This window comes from Ptychodera flava (assembly GCF_041260155.1).
Source record: "Ptychodera flava strain L36383 chromosome 23 unlocalized genomic scaffold, AS_Pfla_20210202 Scaffold_23__1_contigs__length_28996876_pilon, whole genome shotgun sequence".
Classification (NCBI taxonomy): Eukaryota; Metazoa; Hemichordata; class Enteropneusta; family Ptychoderidae; genus Ptychodera; species Ptychodera flava.
The window spans coordinates 12,383,591-12,409,539 of NW_027248277.1; the positions used below are offsets into that span (position 1 = coordinate 12,383,591).

General features: G+C 39.3%; 2 protein-coding genes across 2 annotated transcripts in view; both read left to right on the plus strand.

The window, feature by feature from the left end:
• Window positions 1-16,309, plus strand: part of LOC139124254 (MAM and LDL-receptor class A domain-containing protein 1-like) — a 67,619-nt gene extending 51,310 nt beyond the window's left edge. The window contains exons 12-20 of the mRNA XM_070690394.1: window positions 3,487-3,624; window positions 4,269-4,394; window positions 5,009-5,139; window positions 5,794-5,878; window positions 12,031-12,144; window positions 12,552-12,799; window positions 13,598-13,762; window positions 15,338-15,583; window positions 16,177-16,309. Coding sequence (XP_070546495.1) covers window positions 3,487-3,624; window positions 4,269-4,394; window positions 5,009-5,139; window positions 5,794-5,878; window positions 12,031-12,144; window positions 12,552-12,799; window positions 13,598-13,762; window positions 15,338-15,550 — 1,220 coding nt within the window. The 3' untranslated portion in view covers window positions 15,551-15,583; window positions 16,177-16,309. The remainder of the gene's footprint in view (window positions 1-3,486; window positions 3,625-4,268; window positions 4,395-5,008; window positions 5,140-5,793; window positions 5,879-12,030; window positions 12,145-12,551; window positions 12,800-13,597; window positions 13,763-15,337; window positions 15,584-16,176) is intronic.
• The window catches only part of LOC139123759 (MAM and LDL-receptor class A domain-containing protein 1-like), a 41,534-nt gene continuing 31,184 nt past the window's right edge, over window positions 15,600-25,949 (plus strand). The window contains exons 1-8 of the mRNA XM_070689913.1: window positions 15,600-15,612; window positions 16,177-16,311; window positions 17,004-17,387; window positions 17,759-17,911; window positions 18,314-18,573; window positions 21,236-21,326; window positions 24,124-24,261; window positions 24,916-25,116. Of these exons, the coding sequence (XP_070546014.1) occupies window positions 15,600-15,612; window positions 16,177-16,311; window positions 17,004-17,387; window positions 17,759-17,911; window positions 18,314-18,573; window positions 21,236-21,326; window positions 24,124-24,261; window positions 24,916-25,116 (1,375 nt within the window). The remainder of the gene's footprint in view (window positions 15,613-16,176; window positions 16,312-17,003; window positions 17,388-17,758; window positions 17,912-18,313; window positions 18,574-21,235; window positions 21,327-24,123; window positions 24,262-24,915; window positions 25,117-25,949) is intronic.

Genomic DNA, 25,949 nt, shown 5'->3' on the forward strand with positions numbered 1-25,949 from the left:
TGGAGTGATGATGCTATTCAGAATTTGCTGGCAGCCTGAAATCCAGCTGTATTGGTCGGACCCTGTTTGCTTCGGTCATAATTTTGTCAAGAGAACTTTTTCCCGTGATCGCTTCAAGCTACTGATGCGATATTTATACTACAGCACACAGCCGTACTGTGCTCGTAACACAGCCATGTATACAGCCCAAAAAATAAGTGAGAAACAGGATAGGATGTTGAAAGTACGAAATGTCATTGATCGAGTGAATGCAAACAGCCGAATGCACCGGAGCCCGATGTGCGAGCTGGTGATCGACGAAGGAGTCATCCCCTACCGGGGCCGCACAAAGAATGTTTTCTACAATCCAGCAAAACCACACAAATATGGAATGAGAGTTTACACTCTCAGTGAGTCCGCCAAGGGTTACGTTTTCAACAACGAAGTCCATCAACCTGTCGCTGATAACTGTCATCACCCGCTTGATTCCAATGCTGCAGACGACCCCCGAGTTTTCAGGGGAAACAGACCTGGGCAAGTTGTTTCCCGGCTGATTCGACCGTACTATGAGTTAGGACATCATGTCATTATGGACTCATATTACACTTCTGCCCTGTTGTTTGACCATCTCCAGTGTGCATAATATTGCCGCCACGGGAACCTGCAAGATGTACACCTTAGGTTTACCCAATGAAATAAAAAATGCTGCAAACTATGATCCACAAGTCGTACCGCCTAATGCTGACGACGAAGAGCGATGGCCACGTGGTAGTTTCTCGGTATTTCAAGACGGCGCAATGACAGTATGTGCCTGGAAAGACACAAAAATGGTGAAATTTATGAGCACAGCAGTCTCTGCATGAAGACCGAATCGAGCGCTAGTGAGGCGCCGTTGTAAAGATAAAAGAACCGGTGCTTTTGAACAAATTGAAGTAATATACCCGAACATTGCTGTAATGTACAATCAGTACTTCAGAGGTGTTGATTTGACCGATCAACTGCTGGCTTACTACACGCCAGGTCGATCATCGCCACGGTGGCACAGAGCTGTGTTTTACCATGAGCTGAACAAGGCACTCATGAACGCTTTCCACAACATGGCATCAGTTCATGGATACGGTCAAAGTGGATCGAGATACAGACGTCAGCTCATGTTTCGCGCCCAAGTAGCAAAACAGCTGATCGGTAATTTCTCATCTCGGCAAGGTCCCCCAAGAGGAACTAGTCTGATGGCACCACGTCTCATTCTTACCAATGTGGAAAGAGTTGGTCACCAAATGGGTCGCAATCCGGACGGAAGACGTTGTTGCGTGATGTGTTGACGTGCAGGACGGATAGTAGGCCATGGAACTCGTCCCAATCGTGTTCATGAGACAATCAACTGTTGCCTCATTTGCCAGGTACCACTGTGTCACCCAAGGTACAGACAAGCGTGCTGGCGAGAGCAAAATGTGTGAATGCCATTTGCAGAGGACCACAGAACTTGACTATGCACGGACTGAACATTTGTGGGTATTACAACCCTTTATTACATAGTTGACATGGAAATAAAAAAAAACATTCACTCGCAAACTATCAGTGAGTACGATGTACTTTTGTGTGTGGTTGCGTGAAGTGAATGATTGAGTCTAACACGTTTGCGTTTGGGGTAAAGATTGAGTTACAACGATAATTGCATCGGACGATCGCAAGACAAGGTCTCAGCCAAAGCAGTTCCTGTTTTGGCAGAGAGCGAGTCGGTGTGCAATGAAAAATGCATCTGAGTAGCTAACAGTCGATTTCCCCGGTCTGTAATCTCTCAAATGCGTAATAAAAATATTTTTTATTCTGCAAATAGTATTCGACATTTACATACGGCTCCCTAGGCTGTACGAACCTCGAATACGACAACACTGTAAAGATCACATGTCAGCTCAGGGTAGTTCAGACCATAACTGCTCAAACTGACAGCTGCCGACCGACAAAAATGGAAAAGTGAGATCGGCCTTGTGGAACCCGTCGCCGCAGTGTTAACAAAAAATGCGACAAAGAAAATCCTCGGTCGAGCGTTCATATCCTTTGACGAACTCTCAACAGTCGTAACTGAAATTGAAGCCGTCCTGAATGACAGACAATTAACATATGTGTCATCCGGTGTACACGACAAGATTGGATTGACCCCAAACCACCTGCTGCATGGGAGGACACTAACTTCGTTGCCGTACATTGAGGTCATTGACAAGAAGGTAACTGATCCAACATACTCAGACCATCACGAGGTCAACAAGAGATATGAACATTTATCCAGACTACACACGCAATTTTGGAGAAGATGGTCGTCTGAGTACTTGACAGCCCTGCGAGAACGACACCTGACTACAGGAAGTCGCAACAATGTCATCAAAGTTGGTGATGTAGTGATTATACACAGTGACACGGAAAAACGTCAGAAATGGCATCTGGGAACGGTAACAAAGTTGATATACGGTAGCGACAAACTGGTACGATCTGCAGAGTTGAATACAGCAAACGGCCCCACAAACAGTCCCATCCAGAAGTTATATCTATGGGAAGTTGTGTCTGAAAAGCTGACTACAACAACAGAGCATGAGAAGGAGCTAACAGATATCAGCTCAGACTTCAATACAAATACAGGGGCTACTGTGAATTCGACGAGTACTCCCGGTGACAAGGGTCAGAAGGCGGATGACGTCTTTCCTAGACGACCGATGAGAGATTCTGCTGTAGCTGCTCGAATACGAATAGCGGACCTTATTTGACTCAGACAATTTACACGATTTGCATGTATTCTTTATTCAATCGTGTGTGTTCAAAGTCGAAATATGCTTTCATTGACAATTTGAGCAACGCTTTAAAGTTCGATAGTATAATGGACATATTAGAGGACCTCTATACGCGTTATCTTTTTTGTTTTCTGAAATTCTCTGCTCATGGTGTATTTTTTCGCGCGGCAGGAAATTTGGAGAAGTGTAGAACATAATTCAAAATTTATTCATTACAGACACTAGGATCCTTAGGTAGAAACTCTCAGCCAATCACAGACATTTAGTTTATCCAATCAGACTTTGGTATGTTTCCCGCTCAAATTACTTTGTTACTTTTCCGGATGTTTTCTCCAGCGTTATTGGTTGACGTCACGAGGTAGGATAGGGACTGGCCATGCTGCTAGTTTAGCATATGTTGGGGAGAGCTCTATAGATTGCTGATGCATGTGTTAGGGAGAGCTCTAAAGATTGCTGATGCATGTTTTGGGGAGAGCTCTGTAGATTTCTGATGCTTCACAGCATGGCTGGACAAGCCTTGCTACTCTGGTGTTATTGTTGTTGGATTCGAATTGTAATAAACCAACCTTGGTTTTTACATTGAACCGAATCACTCGCTTCTGTTTCGACGTCAGTTTAACTCGAACCCACCCCGGGGGATTGTCATCCTCACTTTACTCCCCCACAGTATTCCTTACACATAATACCTCTCACGACGACATGTGTCTAATTAATATTCACACAGGGGAATGCGACTTTGAAGGAGGCGAATGCCGGTACAGGGATACCAGCCGAGGAGATTACGAGTGGAAGAGGTACCAGGGAGCATCAACGACTCCAGGAACAGGCCCTGATCGAGATCACACCACAGGAACACCCGAAGGTATACCGCATGTTATGCGATCGGGAGTGCATCTACCCATATACTAATACTTAATGTAAAACTGAGGCCTACGTTCACATCTTTTGCCTATTTGAGTCCAAAGAATCAACTTCATTTACTTTTTTACCGTAAAACCATGATCAAATTCCGAGTACTTGGCTTGTTGACAGAGAAAATGATAGTACATGTGTTACCGGTATGTGTAGTGTTGCCATTAAAATCAAAGCTCGATGTAAATTCTATCCGTCTCCATAAAACGAGGAGTTTAATGGAGTATAAATCTTAAGCAGCCGGTGTTTATATGCTGGATTCCCAGTTTCTTACATACGATAGTTAATCGACTAAAAATTGGTAACCCAGTGTTTCTCTGTCGTGTAGATGTCCATGTCATTTGGACCGCGTTTTGCATTGTTTACGAAATACAACATATTTTGTGTCATCTGTACGCTGTCGCGTCGTTCAGGCAACGAAGTCAACCCATCCTTCCTGATCTCAAGCGTACCTGCTCATTTAATTGCTAATCGTTTAAATTTGGTCTTCCAAGATCCTCTTCTGGTACAAAATCCCAACCAAAAGTCTCTCTGCTCGAAGGGCGATATCCTTTCGGTTTGATTCTCAATTTTTTTTCTGGTTTGAACACCAAGGATACTACATACTTGCGGAGGCGCATACTGGCAATGTTCTGTCTGGTGCAACTTACACCAGTCCTGTGGTCAAAGAAACCCACACAAGCTGTCAGCTCTCCTTTGCGTATCATATGTATGGCAGCTGTAAGTATACAAGAATTTAGACTTGCTATTTTGTTTGACTACAATTCTGTCTCGAGAAAATGATTTTAAGAGTAACATGCTCTGATCACTGCTTAATATAAATATGTCGTGCATCAATATTTTTGGAAGCACATATACGGTCTTGCCAGTCAACCAATTTATGCCACGTGAATCTCAAACCAGCATAATAGAATAATCGACATATGCTAAGTGGTTTATAGTAGTACATCAGATCATATGTTAACGGGCTGTGGAACATTACTTATTGCAATAGCCTTATATCGCCTCATACATTGTGCCATGCTGGGTACTTTGCTGGCCTTGCGAAATACGAAAATTTCGGGATTTTATTTCCCACACTGAGACGGGGTCACGTCCTTCCAAGTGAAAACATTGACATTAACCCCACTTTGCTCATAAACTTTAACTTTGCCTATTAACTATCATCAACAAAACACATTAATTATCACTGCAACGGTATGCATCTTCTTGATTATGAAGCTGCATACCAACGAATAAGGAAAAATCAGTCCCCTTGCAAGGCCAAGTTTAAAGATGCAAAATGAATTCTCATTGTTCGCTGTTGCTCACCTTTTCGTCTCCTTACATGTAAGCGAGTGGAAAGCTGGATGTATTTTTCGACCAGAACAACGAATTGACGAGAGTATTTTTGGCTCGTGGAGACAAGGGCGACCGGTGGCACATTGCAACTATGCCTCTTGGTCGAATACGGACGGAATGGAAGGTAAGTATTGTTGACCCGTGGCAGCAATGATCCATGCTTTGTATTAAAGGGATACGGTCACCGTTTGCTGTGTTTGCGACTTTTTGTCTATGTTATGAAAACCTTCTCAAAAGTAAATCACGGAAACCGATAACGTTGATCATGGGAGATATGAATGAAGCAATTATATACACACGATTTAGCTTGTCCGTTTGTTGGTTCAATGCCTCAAAATACGCTGATTGGATTGAAATGAAATCCGGGAAAACAGGTGACTGTATGCAATATCCATGACCGGCCAGATTTTCGTATCTGTTGCTCGATAAACAGAAAGATTAAGATCTCAATATGCCAAACCTAGCTTTGTCCCGGCCGAGTGAGTTTCCACGTGGTTTTTTTTGTCAAATTTATATACAAGCCGCTGCAGTTTGTAATCGCTCCAATAACTGGAGCGCCCAAACCCGACCAAAGTTTTTAGTCTATAGAGTAACGGTAGTGATGGCAAAATTATTGAAGAAGATTTTTTTACAATAGAAGACTATGGGAGCGGAGTATGTGTCCACTTGTAAGTGGAGGGAACATGATGTTTAGGGCAAACTACATGTATAGTGCACTTTGGTTCAGTTAAGCCAATACATACGGTAGCTAATCTCCTGAAATATTCTTTGTCCACAGTTGCGTTTCCACGCCACACCGCTGATCAACAATGACGGTGATATTGCCATCGATACGATCATACTGTCCCAATGTGATTTTCCAAGTAAGTTTCCAGGACTTATTGATCGTATCTACACAGTTGCTATAGCTTAAATATTAATTATTTTCAATTACCTGTCTAGTCTTTCTGTCCGTCTGTCTGTAATAGTATGTAATACATGTATATATGTATGTATGTACGTATGTATGTATGTATGTATGTATGTATGTATGTATGTATGTATGTATGTATGTTTGTATGTATTGTATGTTTGATGTTTGTATTGTATGTTTGTTATCGTTCGCCAAGTTAAAGCGATGAAATTTGTTTCTTCGCTTCGATAAAGTTTGTATGTACGATGTGTGATAGTGAGCATGCGTGCGTGAGTGCTTCACAAACTCTACAACGTGTGGAGCGGTCTCAGTCAGAAAAATGTAACAACTTAGCCGGCTATTGAACCACTCTTTTTAGGGAGTGGAGATTTAGCCGGGCGGTTCTCTCTGTGGCCTCTCTGCTAGGCGACTGATGCCGTATGTTATGGGTTGGAACCCGATTGAAAACTAGCCGTATTGAATGGATGGATAGAAACTACAATTATTTTTAGTTGTTCTGAGTTTTCATAGATCGTGTGTATAAGGATGAACAATATATGAAGCTACACAATAACAACAACATGAACAACAACAACAACAACAACAACAACAACAACAATAATAATAATAATAATAATAATATAAGTATTATATAGAAATAATAATGCGAATAATAATAGGTTCAATTTCCGTGAAAATTTCACCATAAGGGTATTTTTGGTCGAAAAGACCAAATATGATATCGATTTCACTGCCCCATGTTTCCATGGTAACCATTTTAGGGGTTGAAAATTTCAATTTTTCTAATATCCCATGAAAAGTTACTTTGGTTGATATGAAAATTATCTAGTGGGGGAGTTCGGGTCAGAGGACACAAAAACCAGACTTATTTTAATGTTTCAAGTTGCCATGGTAACTATTTTGGCATTGAAAATGTTACTTTTTCCCTAATTCCTATTAAAAATGTCTTCGGACATAAATCCCGGTATTTTGGTAATAATCTCATTATTATACACCTTTTTAATCCAATTTTACCTCGAAAAAATCAAAATTAAAGCTTTTTGGGGGATGCCTGTCCCGCACTGCACTGAGCGATCGCGAGCAAACTGAGAACGCTAAGCGCACAGAACGAAATTTCAAACCCGCGCAGCGCAGTGTACGTGTTTGAAATTGTAGGTCGGCAGCATAATTTCACCCGAATTCACAGGCTTTTGATTCACCACTACTAACGTTGTGAAGTAGCGAATGTTTAGAAGTATTTCCCCGCATTGACGTAATGGTGTTTTGAGGTCAAAGGTCAAATAGCGTCCAATAACACCAAAAGTTATTGTACTCCGCGTCAAAGTTATTGGACTCTGCGTCCTCTGATACCAAAATTTACTGTACGAAGAAAACTCCATAGATTGCAGACGCAGGTGTATAATAATAAAGATAATGTATATTGGGGCCATTGTGGTCAAAATTATGTTTTCCGTTAATTTTAGTGTGTTAGAATTAATTTTATATAGACCAGAAATAATTTTTCAAGCATTTTTAATTTTGTTTCATGCAGTCATCTCAAATAAGTGTTATATAGTATATTACTAACTTATTATGCATTCATCGAATCAAGTTTATGCCCTCAAATTATTTTATGTGCTAAAATTAATTCTACTAGTATTTCAAATTAATTTTATGAACCCAATTCCCCCTCAATGTACCATTATTTATCACAAGCAGTAACAGAAGCGCAGTTTTTTTTAACACTTGATTCACTGGTACTTATTTATTTTATGGATTTACAATTAATGATTTCTTTGCCTCATTCCAGGAAGAATAATGAAGAAAAATTATTGAATAAAGATTGTTTAACTATAGTAACATTATGACCATGTAGTGGTGCATTATTTTTTGTGTGACCTGACGTGACCCCATAAACTCTATGATTAGCTAAATCCCTTTCCATGGTAGCAACGGCTAAATTTGAACATGGTGCCTGTATACCTTTAAACACTTTTTTTAAATCCAGCAGGCCAAGACAAGGGGGAAATATTACAAGATAAATGTTTCACGTTTAATACTGCATGCCCTACTTGACATAGTATAGGGCCCTCACTTGTGCGAACGTCGTAGGAAACACTTATTGCAACAATTCACCCTAAATATAAAGAATCGGCTGTCAATTAAACTGCAGTTGCTAACCAACCGGAGGTAAACAGTGAGACTAAACGTGCCAAGAAATACGAACGCAATAGACTAATCGTTTTGGCGTGAGTGCCAACTCACAATGATAGAAAACCGCAAAGATTAGTTGTTTTGGCGTTTACCGACAAGGAAACCGCAAAACCGTAAAAAGTGATAAAGAAATGTAAATAGCTATGGAATAGTTTCTATAAAAATCTCTACATATGTATATCAACCTGGGAAATAAGATTTTGACCTGTAGCACAATGCACAATCGAATAGCCAGTATTATTGTAAACGGCGATAATATTTTGACATGCGACAAAAATAATCAATCTTTCCACCTTTCAACTTGGTGAAAAACGCATTTATTGATTCGCCAAAGGCCTGTAGATTCGCTTATTTTTGCACAAGTGCTACATGGACATAGAAAATGTTCGACTCACCCTCTGGATTGTTGAGAATATAACTGACTGTTTCAGTGAATCCGCCATGATGAGAGTTCGCGAATCCAAAACTGTAGCCGTGCTCGAATACAAATGTCTTCTCATTAAATTACGTTATTGTATACAAGAGTTAGCATTCCAAAGTCTGTCACCCTGTTTTTTTCAAAGTTTGGAGAAGGGTGGCATTTCCATCTGAATGATTGAACGATGTGAAACACAAAATTCCATCGCATATGTTCCGGCAATATGTACAGTAGAAATACGCTGCAGTTACGTAAGCTTATAAGCTTTATACTCCACAAAATGGCCACAGGCGGCGTGAACTTTCTTAAAGGTTTTCCTAAACGTCCTACTTGATACCTTAACACTCACATGTTATATCCTGAAAAGTATTCTCTGCAGTAATTCCAGTTTCTGTCAATATTCGACTGTTCAACGACACGATAGCACGAGCATTACTGACACGCACACAAAGACTCAATTGCGCATGCTCTCTGAAGGGCTTGCGCGTGAATTGCGCGTGTTCCAACAGTGAAGAACGCAAATCGCAGGATCTCTGCCTAGACTACTCTGGCAGGGCGAAACAAGGGAGATGCAAAAAAATGTTTATTCTGCAATGCCAATATGACGCTTACGAGGTTCGGTGGTCGCAGTAAAGAAATTTCACTGCACAGAGAGAGAGAGAGAGAGAGAGAGAGAGAGAGAGAGAGAGAGAGAGAGAGAGAGAGAGAGAGAGAGAGAGAGAGAGAGAGAGAGAGAGAGTTATGTGGAAATCTTTTTCATTGTCGTGAGTTTAGATGGATGAAAACTAAAAACAAAATTAAATTGAACTGATTGAACGTGTGTCCATAAAGTTCGCACTAAGGTAAAAAAGTCTAGGCCTGCTGGTATCGCTTAAACTGCTTAATGTCTCTTTTCCGCAAGAATTACCCCTTAGGTTAATGATATCCCCCTCTCTCCGAACAGTATGACGCATAATTCTGCGCTGCACGTACAACAATTGGAAGTCACCCCATTGAAAAAATTAAAATAAACAACACCTCTTTTTCAGAATTCTAACACAGCTTCAATGAACTGTTATTTCTATGTAATACTTATAGCCCCTAAACTTGTAATAATAATAATATTAATAAATAATAATAATAATAATAATAATAATAATAACTATTTTCAGCATGTTGCACGCGCTGCGATGTTTACATAGAACAGCTGATCGAGTTAACTAAAAATCTCTGAAACTTGTCTCATAAAGTATAGTTTCATTTTTTGCTGTCAGTTTTGGCAACTATATTTAATTTCAAGTATGTTTAGACTCAAACAATTATAAAAAATAAAAATTTGCGAGTATTTTGACCAAAATATGTACGACGGAATATCAGTTGCCATGGTGTTTTGTGCGTCGTCTGCGTTTAGCCCAAGCTAAGAGTGTATCATGTCTGAACAGCTGTTCTCAGATCGTCTTTAGGAAGAGCGGTATTATAACCCTGATAGTCAAACTACTCGCCAACAAATCCTGTGGTGGGACATTTATCGTCAGGAAGGTAAAATGGGCCAAATTCTCAAGGTTAGCACGACACAAAGCCAACGCCGATACCACAGAGTAGCTGCAGCAACACCAATAACAATACCGGTAGCATCGAAAGGTATGGCAATTTTCAAGTGTCGAATGAAGAAATAGATGACTTTATCAGACATTAAATTCCAAAGAACACTATCCGAAAGCACCGAACTGACATAAATCAGCTTCGAACGTGGCTTAATTTGACTCAGTCCGAATATCGAGAAATCCACCTAATTCCACCGGATGAACTTGATCAACTACTGAGCAAATACTTCTACAGTACAAGAAAACGAGATGGAACCGAATATGAACCGGAGACACTGCACAGTTTTTTCAACTCAATTGATCGTGTTTTGCGAGAAAACAAATCGTATCAGTGGAGTGTAAAAACTCATGCTACTTTCGAAGTTACTCGACGGGTCATTGCTGCCAAAAAAGAAATCTGAAAGCCATGGGCAAGGGTAATCTAACCACTAACTGCCGACGACATCGATGAACTATACAACACAGGCCAACGCGGAATGCATAGCCCGTCGGCGCTCAAAATACCATGTGGTGGTTCCTCACAACGCAATTTGGCCTACAAGGTGTACAGGAACACTACAACATGGAACTTGGTGATATTGTTGAGGGAGAAGAAATGATTGATGGTGACTCCGTGAAATACATCGAGTACAACATAGAACGCCAGGCGAAGACAAGACAAGGAGAAAACCCACGAAACGCCAGAAAAATAAAGCCCAGAATGTACGAAAATAAAACAAATTTTGATAAATGTCCTGTCGCTGCTTTTAAGAAATTCATCGAAATGCGTCCCAAGTCAATGCTCGCAGTTGACAGTCCGGTATACCTTGCTATAAATTACAAAGTCTGCGGGGATGGCAACTGGTACAAGAACCAGCGACTCGATGTCAATTCTCTCAGAGGCCTGATGAAAACCATAGCACTGGCTGCAAATCTCGGCGGAAAAAAAAACAATCATTCAGCTCGGAAGACCCTCGTGACGGAATTGAATAATGCTGACGTACCTCCAACCAAAATCATGCAACTCACAGCGCATAAGAGTGTCAACAGTATCAACCACTACGCCACAGTTTCACAGAAGCAGCAGCTAAAAATGTCCACCATCATGAGCAACATGAGTTCAGACAAATCTCACTCTCAGCTAAATACATTCACATCAGCGAACACAATGAACACTCAATTTCCAGATGAACCCCAATTAAGTTCACTGTTTGGCGCTGGTACAACAATAACGGGTGGTACATTCAATATTACAATCAATCCACCTCGATCAGACAATTCAACCGACAGTAAACAAAAGAGAGAACGCATTTATGTGCTCAATTCGGATAGTGATTCGGAGTATTGAATATTGAAAATGTTGTTCTTTGAACAAATTGAAGTTTCATTGTTGAATCCCACCATATTAAATTATCGTTATGAAAGTGAAATTTTAGTTTTTTAATAGTTTCGACAGGTTTACCGACTATATAGGCACGCAAATAATGAGAATTTCGACAGATAAATTTGCTTTTGAATGTTTATTATTACGATATGTATATCCAATTGATCAATATGACAACAAATTGTTAAAGCGTACTCACTTCAAGTTCACGTGTTGTCGACTCTGTTCCCCATCTGCTCACAGACAACGCTTCCTAAAATGCCCAGAGTCCAAAAAGTACCAAAATTATACGTGATTTTCCTACTGATCTGACTGACTGCTACTATCATCCAAATCGTTTTGTGGATGCAAATCGTTTTGACTTGTTGCTGCGCAACTCGGCAAAATGCGGACACATCACTCGATTACGACGCGGTATCGCCCAAACTTCGTGTAATAACCCCTAAGCAATCCAGAGTCTGTTCTGTTGACATCGTGATATTTCTAGTATGGTATAGAAGGGTGTTGTTCACTGACATTTCGTACCGTTCTGTTGACCTCTGTAGCTCCGTCGGTTAACTGTATAGAGTTCCAATGCGACAGCGGTGCATGTGCCAACTACGACGTACTCTGTGACTTCGAGGACAACTGTGGTGACGATTCTGATGAACGAGACTGCGGTAAGCTTGCGTCTTTTATGTCAGAAAGCGCGCCCCATCGAGACTTATTTCAGATAAATTTTACAAATCCATGATTTGAACGGGTTCTTAGTTAGACCTTTGGGTGATAGTTGCAACTTGTCGTAATGGCAACATTATTGTACACTTTTTACTAATGCAACTGCCCTTACGTGTAGAAAGGAGTACTTTTCGTAAAGGTTGGCGAACCTTGGTATGATGATAACGACGATGGTGATGATGATAATCATTATTTTCACATTTTTATGAAAATTAATAATAATTTAATATTTTTATCAAAACTGATAACTAACAGCCTGGATTCCCTGTTGTTTAACGCAAGCATTGCAGCGTTTTGTCCCATAGAATAAACCTGAACGTCAGGCACTTTTGCCGTCTGTTTCGAGCAGGTGACTACCACATGTGCGATTTCGAACATGAAGATAGTTGCGGGTACCAGAACGATGACTTCCATGACATTAGCTGGTGGAGACACCAAGGACTGGCGTCGGAAATCAGCGGAGAGACGGGGCCCTCCAGAGACCACACTCGAAACTCGGGCCTTGGTTGGTACATGTACGTCGACACCCGTTTTCCGAGGAGGCAGGGAGAAGTCGCCAGATTCTTGACCACAAACTTCCTACCGGGAACTTGCGAGGTAAACCACTACACATTTACAGGGTTAATTCTTCTTTGGTACCCGCCCTAGAACCCAATTTTAAAGCATGGTGTAGGAATAGTTATGTATACATGATACACTCGGTGTCGATAATGATATCGCGACGTCATGGTCTGTAAATTCCCGCCATACTGTAATCGTCTTAGGCTCTGAATATTCTCTTTGTTGCACTACCATATGATAATAATTATCAGAGCCCGATATGAATTGCTGGTTAAGTGGCGATTGCACCCCACACGGCGTATTTTGCTCAAAATCATTTTTGGCAAATATTCATTCAATTTTAATGAATTTGTTAACCCAAGATTCAAATATTGGTTGGGTTCATCTTTCAGCTTGTCAAGCAGTCGTAAGTTGCGTGATAAAAAAGGGTGAATTTATGCAAATGAATGCCAATCACTCGATTTCCTGGCTTCTCCTTCCTCCGAATTTCACGATTTCCAAAGGAAATACGATTGTTCTTCATTTGACTTCAAGGGCTTAGAGAATGTCGCACGACACATATGCTTTTGAGACTTCACCGTGTGAAACAATTTATATAACATGCATTGAAATGTAACACTACATATTGTTGATGTCACTATGGTCAGGGTTAATTCATCGCCAGCATGATATCGTCATACATTCTATAAAATTTCACCTCACAGGGCCGTTACATCTTACGTACTATGGAGTTATAACGATTATATATTATGACAATAATTTAGTTTCCTCAGAATTATACTTCTTGACAACTCTGCAGCGCAAATAATTTTTATTCCTGTTTTTTTTCAACAGTTGCGATTCTATTACCATATTTGGGGAGATCACGTGGGAAGCTTTGAAGTTTACACGAGGACTGAAATCAACGGACCGAAGAACTCATTGTTCTATAGGGACACTAGCTCCGGTGATTGGTGGATAAGACACGCGACAGTTATTTCCGAATCAGCAAATTTCCAGGTAAAACAGATTTAAAAGCGATAACTTTTGAAAGAAATACCACACGTATTTTAGTATCCTCTTATCTTTCCCCCCGTCCTATTCCATCCAATCAAATCCCCTCTCATCCCGTTAACTAACTTGTCGCATTACGTCACTCACAGTCCCACACACATCCCCTTGGATCACATAAAGTGAGATCACATAAAGATCAGAGCTCACGAAAGGACATCATGCAATCCCATATATTATATCATATCATATTATATCATATCATATCATGTCATATCACATGTCACGTGTTCTTTAGTCATGTAATATCACATCAAAGCCATATCATGGATATATACACCACGGACAATCTCGTCAGAACACATAATTTAAGCTAAAAATTCGTGTTTTGAACACAGCTTTACCTAAATTAGCACACATATCCGTGTTCGTACCAATGCAATTATCAACAATTGATATGTCTTCATTTGCTCCGTCGAATTAAAATATCGATCGTCAAAAACCTTCTTTTACAGACTTTGGACTGATCGAATTTGAAGGATATATCGGTTGATAATAACTAGATAGATGGACAGAAAGACAAGAATTAAGAGACATATTATAGATACTTAGATAGATGGATGGATGGATGGATGGATGGATGGATGGATTTGAGAATACATGTAAGATAGGAGAGCCTAAAAAAACAATAAGTGTAATTCTTATTATTAGACCAAAAAAAATATTTGTTTCTGGTCAGCGCACGCGTCATTTCAGGACCTGCGCGCCATGTCTTTTTTTTTGCGGGGGTTAACAGCTATACTCGATATTCCTGATTTGCATGTCCAATTTTGCTGAAAAGAAGACGGTAGTATTTTGCAGCCAGTAATATAAGACAGTAAATGTGGCATCGATATTGCTAAACCAACATCGATAGGAATAAAAAAAATGAAAAAGAAGAGAAAATCGCTGAATGTCAAGGACCAGAAACAAATCTGCCGTTTTGTCACACTTTATTGTTTTAGCTTAATTGTCAAATCGAGTAACAATATTAATGTCAATGGCAGTAAACATCTTTTGTTCGTACTCAATGAAAAGTAAAGCCGTTGGCTCTTTTCCTGTCTCTTTCAATCGACTGACCGGTTGTTGCATTGTATGTCAATTAACACATTGGCAACGATACTTGAGTTAATAAAAGACACACCGGTAATGATACTTGAGTAAATAAAAGAAAGACCCTCCACGTTGTACTGTGTGAAATTGTTTATTCTAGTGAATGTTCGTTATGGGTTTAATTAACAAAATTATACATATCCCGTGTAATACTTTTACCTAAAAATTACAATCGTAACAATATCTGTCCCCGAGGCGCAACCAACCTTAAAGGTATACAGTCACCTGTAATCGAAATATGCCAATATATGGTCGAAGGGGCGCTCCTTGGTATTCAAAATGCCCAAGTGAGGGCGCTTTTTAAAAAGCGGCCACCCGCTTAAAATCCGTGATTGGTTAGATTTTCTCTCTCGATGGTAACTGTTGCAAAATTGAAACAGTTGACAGTATACCTTTAATGTTAGTTAAACCTTCAATTCTTCATTGTGACAGGTCGTCTTTGAGGTCATCGTCGGAGAGGGTAACTTTGGAGATGTTGCCATTGACGACGTCGTTTTGACGCCCGAGTGCCAAGAGTACAGTGGCGACTTGCCGGTCGTAGACCCCGAACCGACACCTCCTCCTCGCTGTGAGACGGTCAGTTCGACTGTGCCGATCAAATCACCACGTGCATTCCCGACACCCAGAGATGTGATTTCCAAGTAAACTGTCCGAACGCATATGACGAGGCCGTTTGTGGTGGGTAGTATATTGAATGCCATTCAGATGTCAGTGGCAAATTCAATTTCACGAAAACAAGCACGTGTGGGGACCCGCCCATTGGTCGTTGAAATACCAAGATAGTGTTAGACAGCGGGTTGCTTAACTCTTTGATTTGATTTGATTTATTTAGCACTTTAAAAAAACATACATAAAAACGAATAAGGACAAACACAAAAGTGCTGGGATATAACACAGAAAAGTTTAAAACTTATTTCCACTGTGGTGTCGAACTCGTGAATAACGTGTCCTTTTTCAACTTTATATACTGAATGAGCGAGGTACCAAAAACACAAGTAAATATTTCAAATTCGAAGTTCAGCAGCTGCAACAGCTTCGACATTTCTACTTTGGTTGTTAGAGCCGCTACCTTCATCCTATCGGCTTTCTTGTGCGACCTTGCTTTAGGGTACTGTGCAACGGGTTTCTCACACAATAAAAGCCTAGGGTAGTCCTTTACAAGGTAGACTGGACTGCGGCTAGAAGGACATGCCTTTCCTGTGAATGCATGGACTCTGGTAAACGGTTTGATCGATTCCCTAGTTTGTGTGGTTTTTTTTTATTGGTCACAGCTACGTGTGATTTTGAAGAAGGTCAGTGCGGCTGGAAGGATGCAAGTGGTGGCGCTTATTACTGGGAGAGGTACCACGTAGGTGACAGTCCAACGACCCAAGCCCCAGATCGAGACGGTGCAGGCAACGCCGATGGTGAGTACACATAAAGGGGTGTGTCTCCAGAAAGAAAATGCGCCCTTTCTCTCATGTGCGAGTTTTCGATAATTCGACCTGTCCTGTGCACACCCCGATTAAAAGATTGTCTTCCTTCGTTTGAAAAATAATGACCGATATTAACACTTTTTCTGTTTCCTCCTGTCGGTAACATCGAGCTTAATTTTTTTTAATGAAATAAAATAAAAATAAAATAAAATAAACAATCAAACCGAGAGAAAAGTTAAGAGTTAGAGCTATAATGGTTGCATAGTAGTGGTTGCATGTTTAAGCAATTAAGCACACCAAGCGACAGTTTACCACGAGATTTTGACCAGTTCACGACATATACACGAGCGATAGCGAGTGCACATACGAAGTGAAATGGCCAAAAGCGAGTGGTATACCATCCCTGGGTGTGATTTATTGTTATTATATCATAACAGTATATTGTAATTCTGGCGTGGAACGTCATAAAAGGAAGTTTCCTCAAGCTGAGAGCTAGCGCGCATGCCTGCCGTGGTATATCGCCAATATACCACGGTTCTTATCGCGTCATGACCAATCAGATCACTGTATTTGCACCATCAATATACTGGTATGATAAAATGTCTATTGTTGATTGGTTGATACATGTATATTGATTGATGACCGATTTACTAATTGGTGTTGACATACATCGTCGTTCGCAGGACACTATATGATGGTAAAGGGAGACAGTTCACTGTTTTACTTCGCGGCCTATCTAATCACTGAGACCAAGGGAAGACTGGGCCAGAGTTGCAAGATGACCTTTATGTACCACCTTAGCGGTAAGGACACCGGCGCATTGGCCGTCCAGCTTCAGGACCCGGATGACTTCATCACGCTTTACATCCTTTGGATCAAAAGAAACGACCAGGGCGATGAATGGAAAAGGGCAGAACTGTTCATCGGCGAGCACGGGGCGGGGTGGGCAGTAGAGTTCGAGTCGTACCCACTTCTCGGCACATTTGTCGGCGAGGCTACCGACGTGTGTGTTGATGAGATCGAGCTCTTTAACTGCCACCCAGATGACAACAAATTGTATGCAAGTGGTAATTACGTATTATATGTTACAGTCACTTTCACATTTCATTTACAGATTATTTAATGACAAATAAATACTTCATTAACAAGTTAGCAACGTTATCATGTGAAACACATTTTGAAAAACTCAAAAGGCGAGAGGGTTCGCTCAGTATCGGTTATTGTCACCTTTACTGTTCATTCGCACTTTCCCCCAAATCTGCAATGCAGTGCTTAACAGGATTAAGTTTTGTGAACTTTCACCCTAAGGCCATTAAATATTTCAAGACATGATACTGAAAAAGGAACGTTTATACTGAGTTGAAATAATGTGACAGTCCCTCAAGCAAATGCCTTATGGGTCTTCCAAAAATGGCTGTTGTTGTTGCTTTTCTTTCAGAATTAACTTGTGATTTTGAGAGTGGAACTTGCGGATGGATTCAAGAACCAAATGATATCGACGTGGACCACTTTGACTGGGAGCGTAGGTCAGGGCCGACTCCAGGGATAGCCACTGGCCCCGATGAAGATCGCACCAGAGGCACAAGAGATGGTCAGTATAATGACAATAAATACTTACAAAACATATTTAGATATTGGCTGGGGCTACATTAAGTTTATTAATGGGGTACTTGCTATACTTTCTTCAGGTCCGTGGACATAATAGATATCAAAACAGAGTAAATTAAAGGAACAAACTTCAGCAGACTGTTTCTTTAATTGTGAGGTGATCGTAAAATTGGAGCAAAACACTTTGGTAGACTGTCACTTTTGATAGATGGTCAGGTGAATGCGATGGTTTTGGCCAGCCAGAAACTACTATACGTAAGCCCGCCAAGCGATAGCATAGGTTGCATTGCGATCTAAGTGTCTCTGTCAAAACGTAGTCATCGCCCATTATGTCGCTATTACCTATATCGTGAACAGGGCAATCGTTCTTACACACTCCCAACAGGTTTCTACATGGTGGCCCTTGGACAAGGCCACATGAATCAGCGAGCAATAATGACAGTTTACCCACAGCCGAGGACCTCCAGCGAGGGCAGCTGTCTCGGCTTCTGGTATCACATGTACGGTGCTACTGTCGGCACGTTAAATGTCTGGCAACAGCGTCTGGGCTGGCCCGGCACCAAGCTGTGGACAAGGACGGGAACTCAGGGTAACGAATGGCATCAAGTCTTCGTGACTGTCATGCAGGATGGAATCCAGTTTCAGGTATAAAAAATATCTTTCGCTTCTCGCGCGTAGATGAAGTTTATGACATAACGAAGATGCGTTGATGGTCCGTTAAATGAATGTTGTTGATGGAGCTTAGGGAACCTTCAGTAATTACAGGGGGTGGGCCGGGGGAATTGGGTGAGTGCCACTTTTTAGAAAAACAGTTCAAGGGGAGGGTCACTTTTTATAAACCTATCTTGGGGGGAGGGTCACTTTTGACAGAAGCTGATTTTATGGCCGACACTTTGCTTGTCCGTGTGAAATTTCCTGAATAGGAAATCATCAATAAAATACGTACACATTATCCACAAGTTTTACAAGTAAAGAAGATGCAGTAGTATCCTACATTTAACACTTTGAACATTTAAACTGATAAAAGACAAGCGACAAAAAGACATGCAAAAGGTTGAAAAGTGTATATCAATTATCAAATGTACATAAATACAAAGATATCGGCAGTTTTATTTTGGAAAAAATGCATAGTTCTCTCATAGATAAATATGTACAGTAAATAAACTTTTCAGTGAAATTCCAAAATCAAATTTCTTGCACAACCATCAACTTATAACCACTCTAGTTTAATTAAAAACATTAATGTAAATAATCAAGCGCACATACATGCACAGATTTACCTAGTTTTGTATTGGAAAAGAAATATTCAGAGTTTCATCATAGACCGCCATGCATAGTGAAATAATCGCAATCATACCAGTCAATAATCCAATACAATAGGTCAGAATTCGTAAGACAATAGTTGTAAACATAAACACAAAACAGCACAGAACAGACATTAAATAGACAGTACACAAACAAAGTCAAATTCATGAAAGAAAATATATGGACCTCTGGCCAAAACACCAAGAAGTGATGTCAGGTATTTCGAAAATAGTAAGCGCACCCTGCCCCACACGTGGCACCTGCCATATATCAATCTGTGAGTCAGATCGGAAGTAGTCACTAACTAATGCCCAATGTCACCGATGCCATCAGCGATCATTTGTTGCAGAGAGAATCAACATTTCGCTTAAATTCCAAAATCAAATTTCTTGCACAACCATGTACTTGTAACAACTCTAGTCTAATCAAGAACAATAACGTAAGTAATCAAGCATACATAAATGTACAGATTTATCTAATTTTTTGATGAAAAAAAATATTCATAGTTTCGTCATAGACCGCCATGCATAGTGAATCGACATTTCGGTAAAATTCTAAAATCAAATTTCTTACACAATCATAGACTTGTAACCACTCTAGTCTAATCAAGAACATTAATATAAATAATCAAGAGTACACAAATGCAAAGATTTACCTATTTTTGAAGTGGAAGAAACTATCCATAGTTTCATCATAGACACCATGGATAGTGAACTAACGTTTTAGATGAAATTTAGAAATCAATTTCTTGTACACAAATGCACATTTTACCAACCAATTCAAGCAAAGTACATTTAAAGGGAAAAAGCCGCCAATTTTTTCATGATTTTAGTTGGATACGAGATACAACTTATATTGTTTGACATTTCGGAAGATACTGAATGAATGGGTGACCATGCATATATTCGACCCCAGTTTTAGACACGATACACGAATTACCGCGGAAATGAATTAATGGTCATGACCATTAATTCATTTTCACTCTGGTTTCATTTCATTTGTCTAATATGGGTCGAATATATGCATGGTCACCTATTCAATCAGTAGTTTTCAGTATGTCAAACAAAATAAGTAGTATCTCGTTCCAAACAAAATTCATGAAAAAATGGGCGACTCTGTCCCTTTAAATACATTATCAAACATATATAATATACATATGTAGCATGTTTTGTGGGCGAAAATTGTCAATAATTTGCCTGATAGATTCCATGTACCATATCTCTTGATATTTTTGTATGAAGCACTAAATCAGCCACATCTTACCTCTTATAGTTTAACAAAATATGGTGACCCTCCCTCAAATGTATGATATACCATATCTCTTCAAAAATTTTTGCGTGATAAATTGTCTCTGTCCCTCCAAAAACACCAGCCCTCCCCTCTGGAATTTGTCCCTGACATAATTGAACTAATTGTTACGTAATTAGCTGATACTGTTTCAGTTAATCCTGGGAGAATACCGCAGTGGTTGGGGCGGAGGGACAGGTTCTAAAATGTCGGACAAGGGGGAGGGTCATATTTTAGACAGGAGGATTGGGAGGTCACATTTTACGGTATGGGTGTTCGCGAAATTTCCGCGGCTTTCCCCCTGTAACTTCTGAAGGCTCCCTTATTTGTACCACATTGAAACACATTTTGGTAAAACGTAAAGAAAACACGACTGGAAAGGAAATACCACGAATAGCGACTTGAAAAATTGGTTAACAATAACCCATTGTCACTACCAATTCATAAGTCTTGAGTCATAAATTCCTCCTGTAATGGAATTTTGTGACAGAGGACAATCAACAGCACTAATTCCTGTCCAGAATGTGACCCTCCCCTTGTCCGACATTCTAAAACTTGACCGTTCCCAACCACTGAGGTATTCTCCCAAGGAACAAGGAACTGCCTGTCTGCTTCTTTAATTTGTTTCTTATCGAGAAACCAGATTTCATCTATGACTTCCGGGCTTAAGTTTGTACCTATTTTAATCGATCTGAATCAACTCTGATATTTGCAGATACACTTTGAAGCGGACATCAACAATGGCGAAGCGAGCGACATCGCCGTCGACGATATTACCTGGGATCCTTACCCTTGCGAACCTACTGGTAAGCAAACACAACTATACCATGACTGCTGACTGACACAAAGCTCCGTGACAAATCAGTTGACGTTTAGTAATTCTTCCACAATTAGGGTGTCGGTCGAGGCATCGTCAGAATTGAAGTGACGCCCTAATTCGCATGTGCAAGGACAAAACTCCACTAGAATTCACTTTAGGGAGCCTTCAGTAATTACAGGGGGTGGGCCGGGGAATTTCGCGCACACCTTTACCATAAAATGTGACCCTCCCCCTATCCTCCTGTCTTAAATGTGACCCTCCCCCTTGTCCGACATTCTAAAACTTGACCCTCCCCCAACCACTGAGGTATTCTCCCAGGAACAACTAAAACAGTATCAGATAATTTACATAACAATTGGTTCAATTATTATGTTAGGGACAAACAACAGACGGGAGGACTGGTGTTTTGGAGGGACAGTCGCAGTTTGTCATGAAAGAATTTTTGAAGAGATATGGTATTTCATACATTTGAGGGAGGGTCACCATATTTTGTGCAACTATAAGAAGGCAAGATGCATGGAGTCTATCAGGCAAATTATTGACAATTTTCCCCCACAAAACATGCTATATATGTATATTATATACGTTTGATATTGTATTTAAATGTAATTTGCTTGAATAGGGAAGTAAAATGTGCATTTGTGTACAAGAAAATGATTTCTTTATTTCATCTAAAAAGTTGGTTCACTATCCATGGTGTCTATGATCAAATTATAAAGTTTTTTCCAATTCAAAAATAGGTCAAGCTTTGCATTTGTGTACTCTTGATTATTTATATTAATGTTCTCGATTAGACTAGAGTGGTTACAAGTCTATGGTTGTGTAGGAAATTTGATTTTAGAACTTTACCAAAATGTCGATTAACTATGCATGGCAGTCTATGACGAAATTATGAATATTTTTTTTCATTAAATAGATAAATCTGTGCATATATGTATGCTCTATTATTTACATTATTGTTCTCCATTAGACTGGAGTGGTTACAAGTCCATGGTTGTGCAAGAAATTTAATTTTGGAATATCACTGAAATGTCGATTCACTATGCATAGCGGTCTATGATGAAACTGTGAATAATTTTTATAGTACAAAATTAGATAAATCTGTGCATTTATGTATGATGGATTATTTCCATTATTGTTCTTGATTAGACTAGAGTAGATACAAGTCGAGTCTATGGTCGTGTTAGAAATTTGATTTTGGAATTTCACTGAAATGTCAATTCACTTTACATGGCAGTCTATATTAAGTACGTATTTTGTTGGTGATTTCCTATTCAGGAAATATCAAATGAACAATCAAACTTTAGCCATAAAATCAGCTTCTGTCAAAAGTGACCCTCCCTCCGAGGTAGGTTTATAAAAAGTAGCCATCCCCCTTGAACTGTTTTCTAAAAGGTGACCCTCCTCCATTCCCCCGTCCCACTCGTCTGTATTTACTGAAGGCTCCCTTAAAATACGATAAATTACCCAGAGTTCCCTTTAATTTATACCGCCATTACAGATTACTTTTCTAATAACGCTTTCTGCTCCACATAAAGCAGCATTCTGAAGCATCAGTTCAACTATATTTAGTAAAACGCGTTTAGATAGTTAGTGAAAATTTCGAAATTACTGATAAACACCGTAAAACGCACGGTCTGCAGGTACTTCAAATAAAATGCCATACTTAAAGCAAGTTACGATAAAATGATGGGGCTATACAGCTAAGATATATATATATATATATATATATATATATATATATATATATATATATATATATATATATATATATATATATATATCATATAACTTTTGTTGTGTCCGTTAGGGGGAAAATTATATTCTTTTGTTTTAGAAACAGGTGTAATTATAATCTGCTTTCCATCATACTATCATGTGTGGCTGGGGACATTATCAGTGAAATGTTCAGCAAAAATGATATTTTTTTCTCACTACAACTTAATTTTCCAAATAGCTTAAAATTTAACTGTACGTGTTCAGATTTGTGAAACCTGGTCTATACTAGACTGCATTCAAGAATCTTAAATGGTACCACTGAATCATGATATATCTTCAGTACTATAGAACTCGTACAGCAATACTTCCAATGTACTCAAACGCAGAGAGAGGTGTCATCAATATTTCAAAGTTGCTGAAAACGACGTTTTAGTTAGCAATATGTTGAAAGTCAAAGCTTTTGGCAAAATTGACCTCTTCTGATATATAATCCCTGTGTTTGTCTGATAGTGAATCGGTGCTACAATTTGTCACTTTGCATGTCAAAACTCAGACTCCGATCAACAAGTGATTTCGCCAAGGCTTTTTAGGGTGATTTACTGTTAAAATCTTGAGAATGCCAAGATGTACTAGTACATTATAAACGCAGTGGATGAGTGTATGCAGTGTGTATGATGCACGCAGTGAACCAAGTTCAGTATAACAAACAGATAAATGCTTTGGTGAATTATGTCAACCAGTATCCCACCTTCAATCGACAATTGACTGATTGAATAGCTCTCGGTATAATAGGAAATGTCTTGAAGTGCATGAACGAGTTGAACAAATGAATAGTTTTATTTTGAAGATGTAAAAGATGAAAGATTTCTTTTGTGACGACAGCATCGATGGAAAGTGTGTGCCTGTTTCAGTTGACAAGTCATTTGCGATTGCTTGACAACATTCTTCGAGAAATGTCAAATTTCGATACAGTCAAACCCTCTTGGGTTTGGAAGTAACCGAAGCTGTTTCCGCAAAGGGAAATAATGTTGATCTCACTTAGACATTATATTTTGCCTCTTCAGCCGTTTGTGATTTTGAGACTGGTTTTTGCGATTGGACGCACGACCCTGACAACGACATGGATTGGCGACGTGGTCGTGACGGTTCTCGGTCGAGCGATACCGGTCCTGGGTATGATCACACCCTCGGTACACCGGAAGGTATGCTATCGTTTTTTCATTCCATAACAGAGATCGGATGCTTATAGGATTGTAGTATATCAGACCCGGCTAAAGCCTGCTTGAAGTGGTATCATGACGCCAATCCATACTAGCCACCAACTTCAGCTGTATCTCTTCATCTTTGACTTCTGAAATTTTGAAGGTTACAGGCATTATGGTGTTTCTTATATACTGTTACTCGGCCACTTTGCTCTTTAAACAACAGTTAGAGTGCCTGTTTTACTTCAAGTAGTGTGCGCCTCAAAATGAAAGACTTAAAAGAATAAAAGTCAGGGTCACCTCGGATACATGTACTTGAGAAACGAATTAACAAACTTTTACTGATATTTGACATTTAAAATGGATGCCCCCCGATGTTAACTCTTTCGGTAAAGTTTTCAATTTTCACGAAAACTTGTACTTCATTAACAGCATGCCAGCAAGGCACCGAAAAATAGAATTTAAACATTTGTCCCCGAGTCTCATTCTGAAAGAGATCATCGTGGATAGAGTCCAAAAAGGTTATAGGAGGACACTTTTACTTCCCCTTTCAAATTTCATTTCTTACACTGAAAAAACACCTTTCGGTTACAATTTCGTGATATGGACCGAGACATCGAGTCATTAAAACTAAGGTATTATGATATATTTTAGGTTGGTACGCTTACATGGAGGCATCTTTTCCGAGACAGCCTGGTTTTATAGCTATGCTGGTCAGTCATGTTTTTCCGGCCGACTCTGTCCAGTGCTTCTCATTCTGGTATCACATGTACGGACGCACCATGGGAAGTCTTTCTGTCTACGCCCGTGATGTGGAGACCGGTGGAGTCCGCCCTGAAAGGTGGACGAAGTCGGGTGAGTGACGTCACACGTAGACTTTTAGGGGATCGGTGACATCAATTCTCCGTGATTTTCGCCAAAAATAATATATCTGTATGAAATCAAAATTATTGTTGGCAAGGGTCATTTACACGTATGGTAAGATCCGAATGGAAATCCTTATACTTCTTTTTATTACTCAGTCAGTCAGTTGAGCTTTATTGTCTTCATGTAAGTTGTTACTATCGAAGCCTGGCATCAAGGTTGTATTTTGATTCTGTTTATATATACAATATTATTGTTATTGGGTTATGAGAAACGGAGCAGCGCGAGTCTAATGTTTGCATCTAACAGAATAAGCAACTTTGATGCTCTTCTGAGAAATCAGATAAACAGCCTGAGACAAAGACTTTTGAAAAGTAGCAATGCAATTGTACGAAATGTATGTAAATCATTGTATTTCAACTCAGAGATGGTAAAGCACTGGAATAAGTTACTCTATGTTTAAATGTCTGTTTAAAAAGAAACCCATTGGATTATGTATGTAGATATAATCAATTTTTCTATCTTTTCAACCATAATTTAATTTTGTAACTGAATTTTCATACTATAGCCTTATTTGACTATTATATGGACGCTCAAGTCCGAAATAAAGATATAATATAATAATAATATATATATAATAAATAAATATATATATATATATATATATATATATATATATATATATATATATATATATATATATATATATATATATATATATGCATATATATATATATATATATATATATATATATATATATATATATATATATATATATATATATATATATATATATATATATATATATATATATATGAATGTT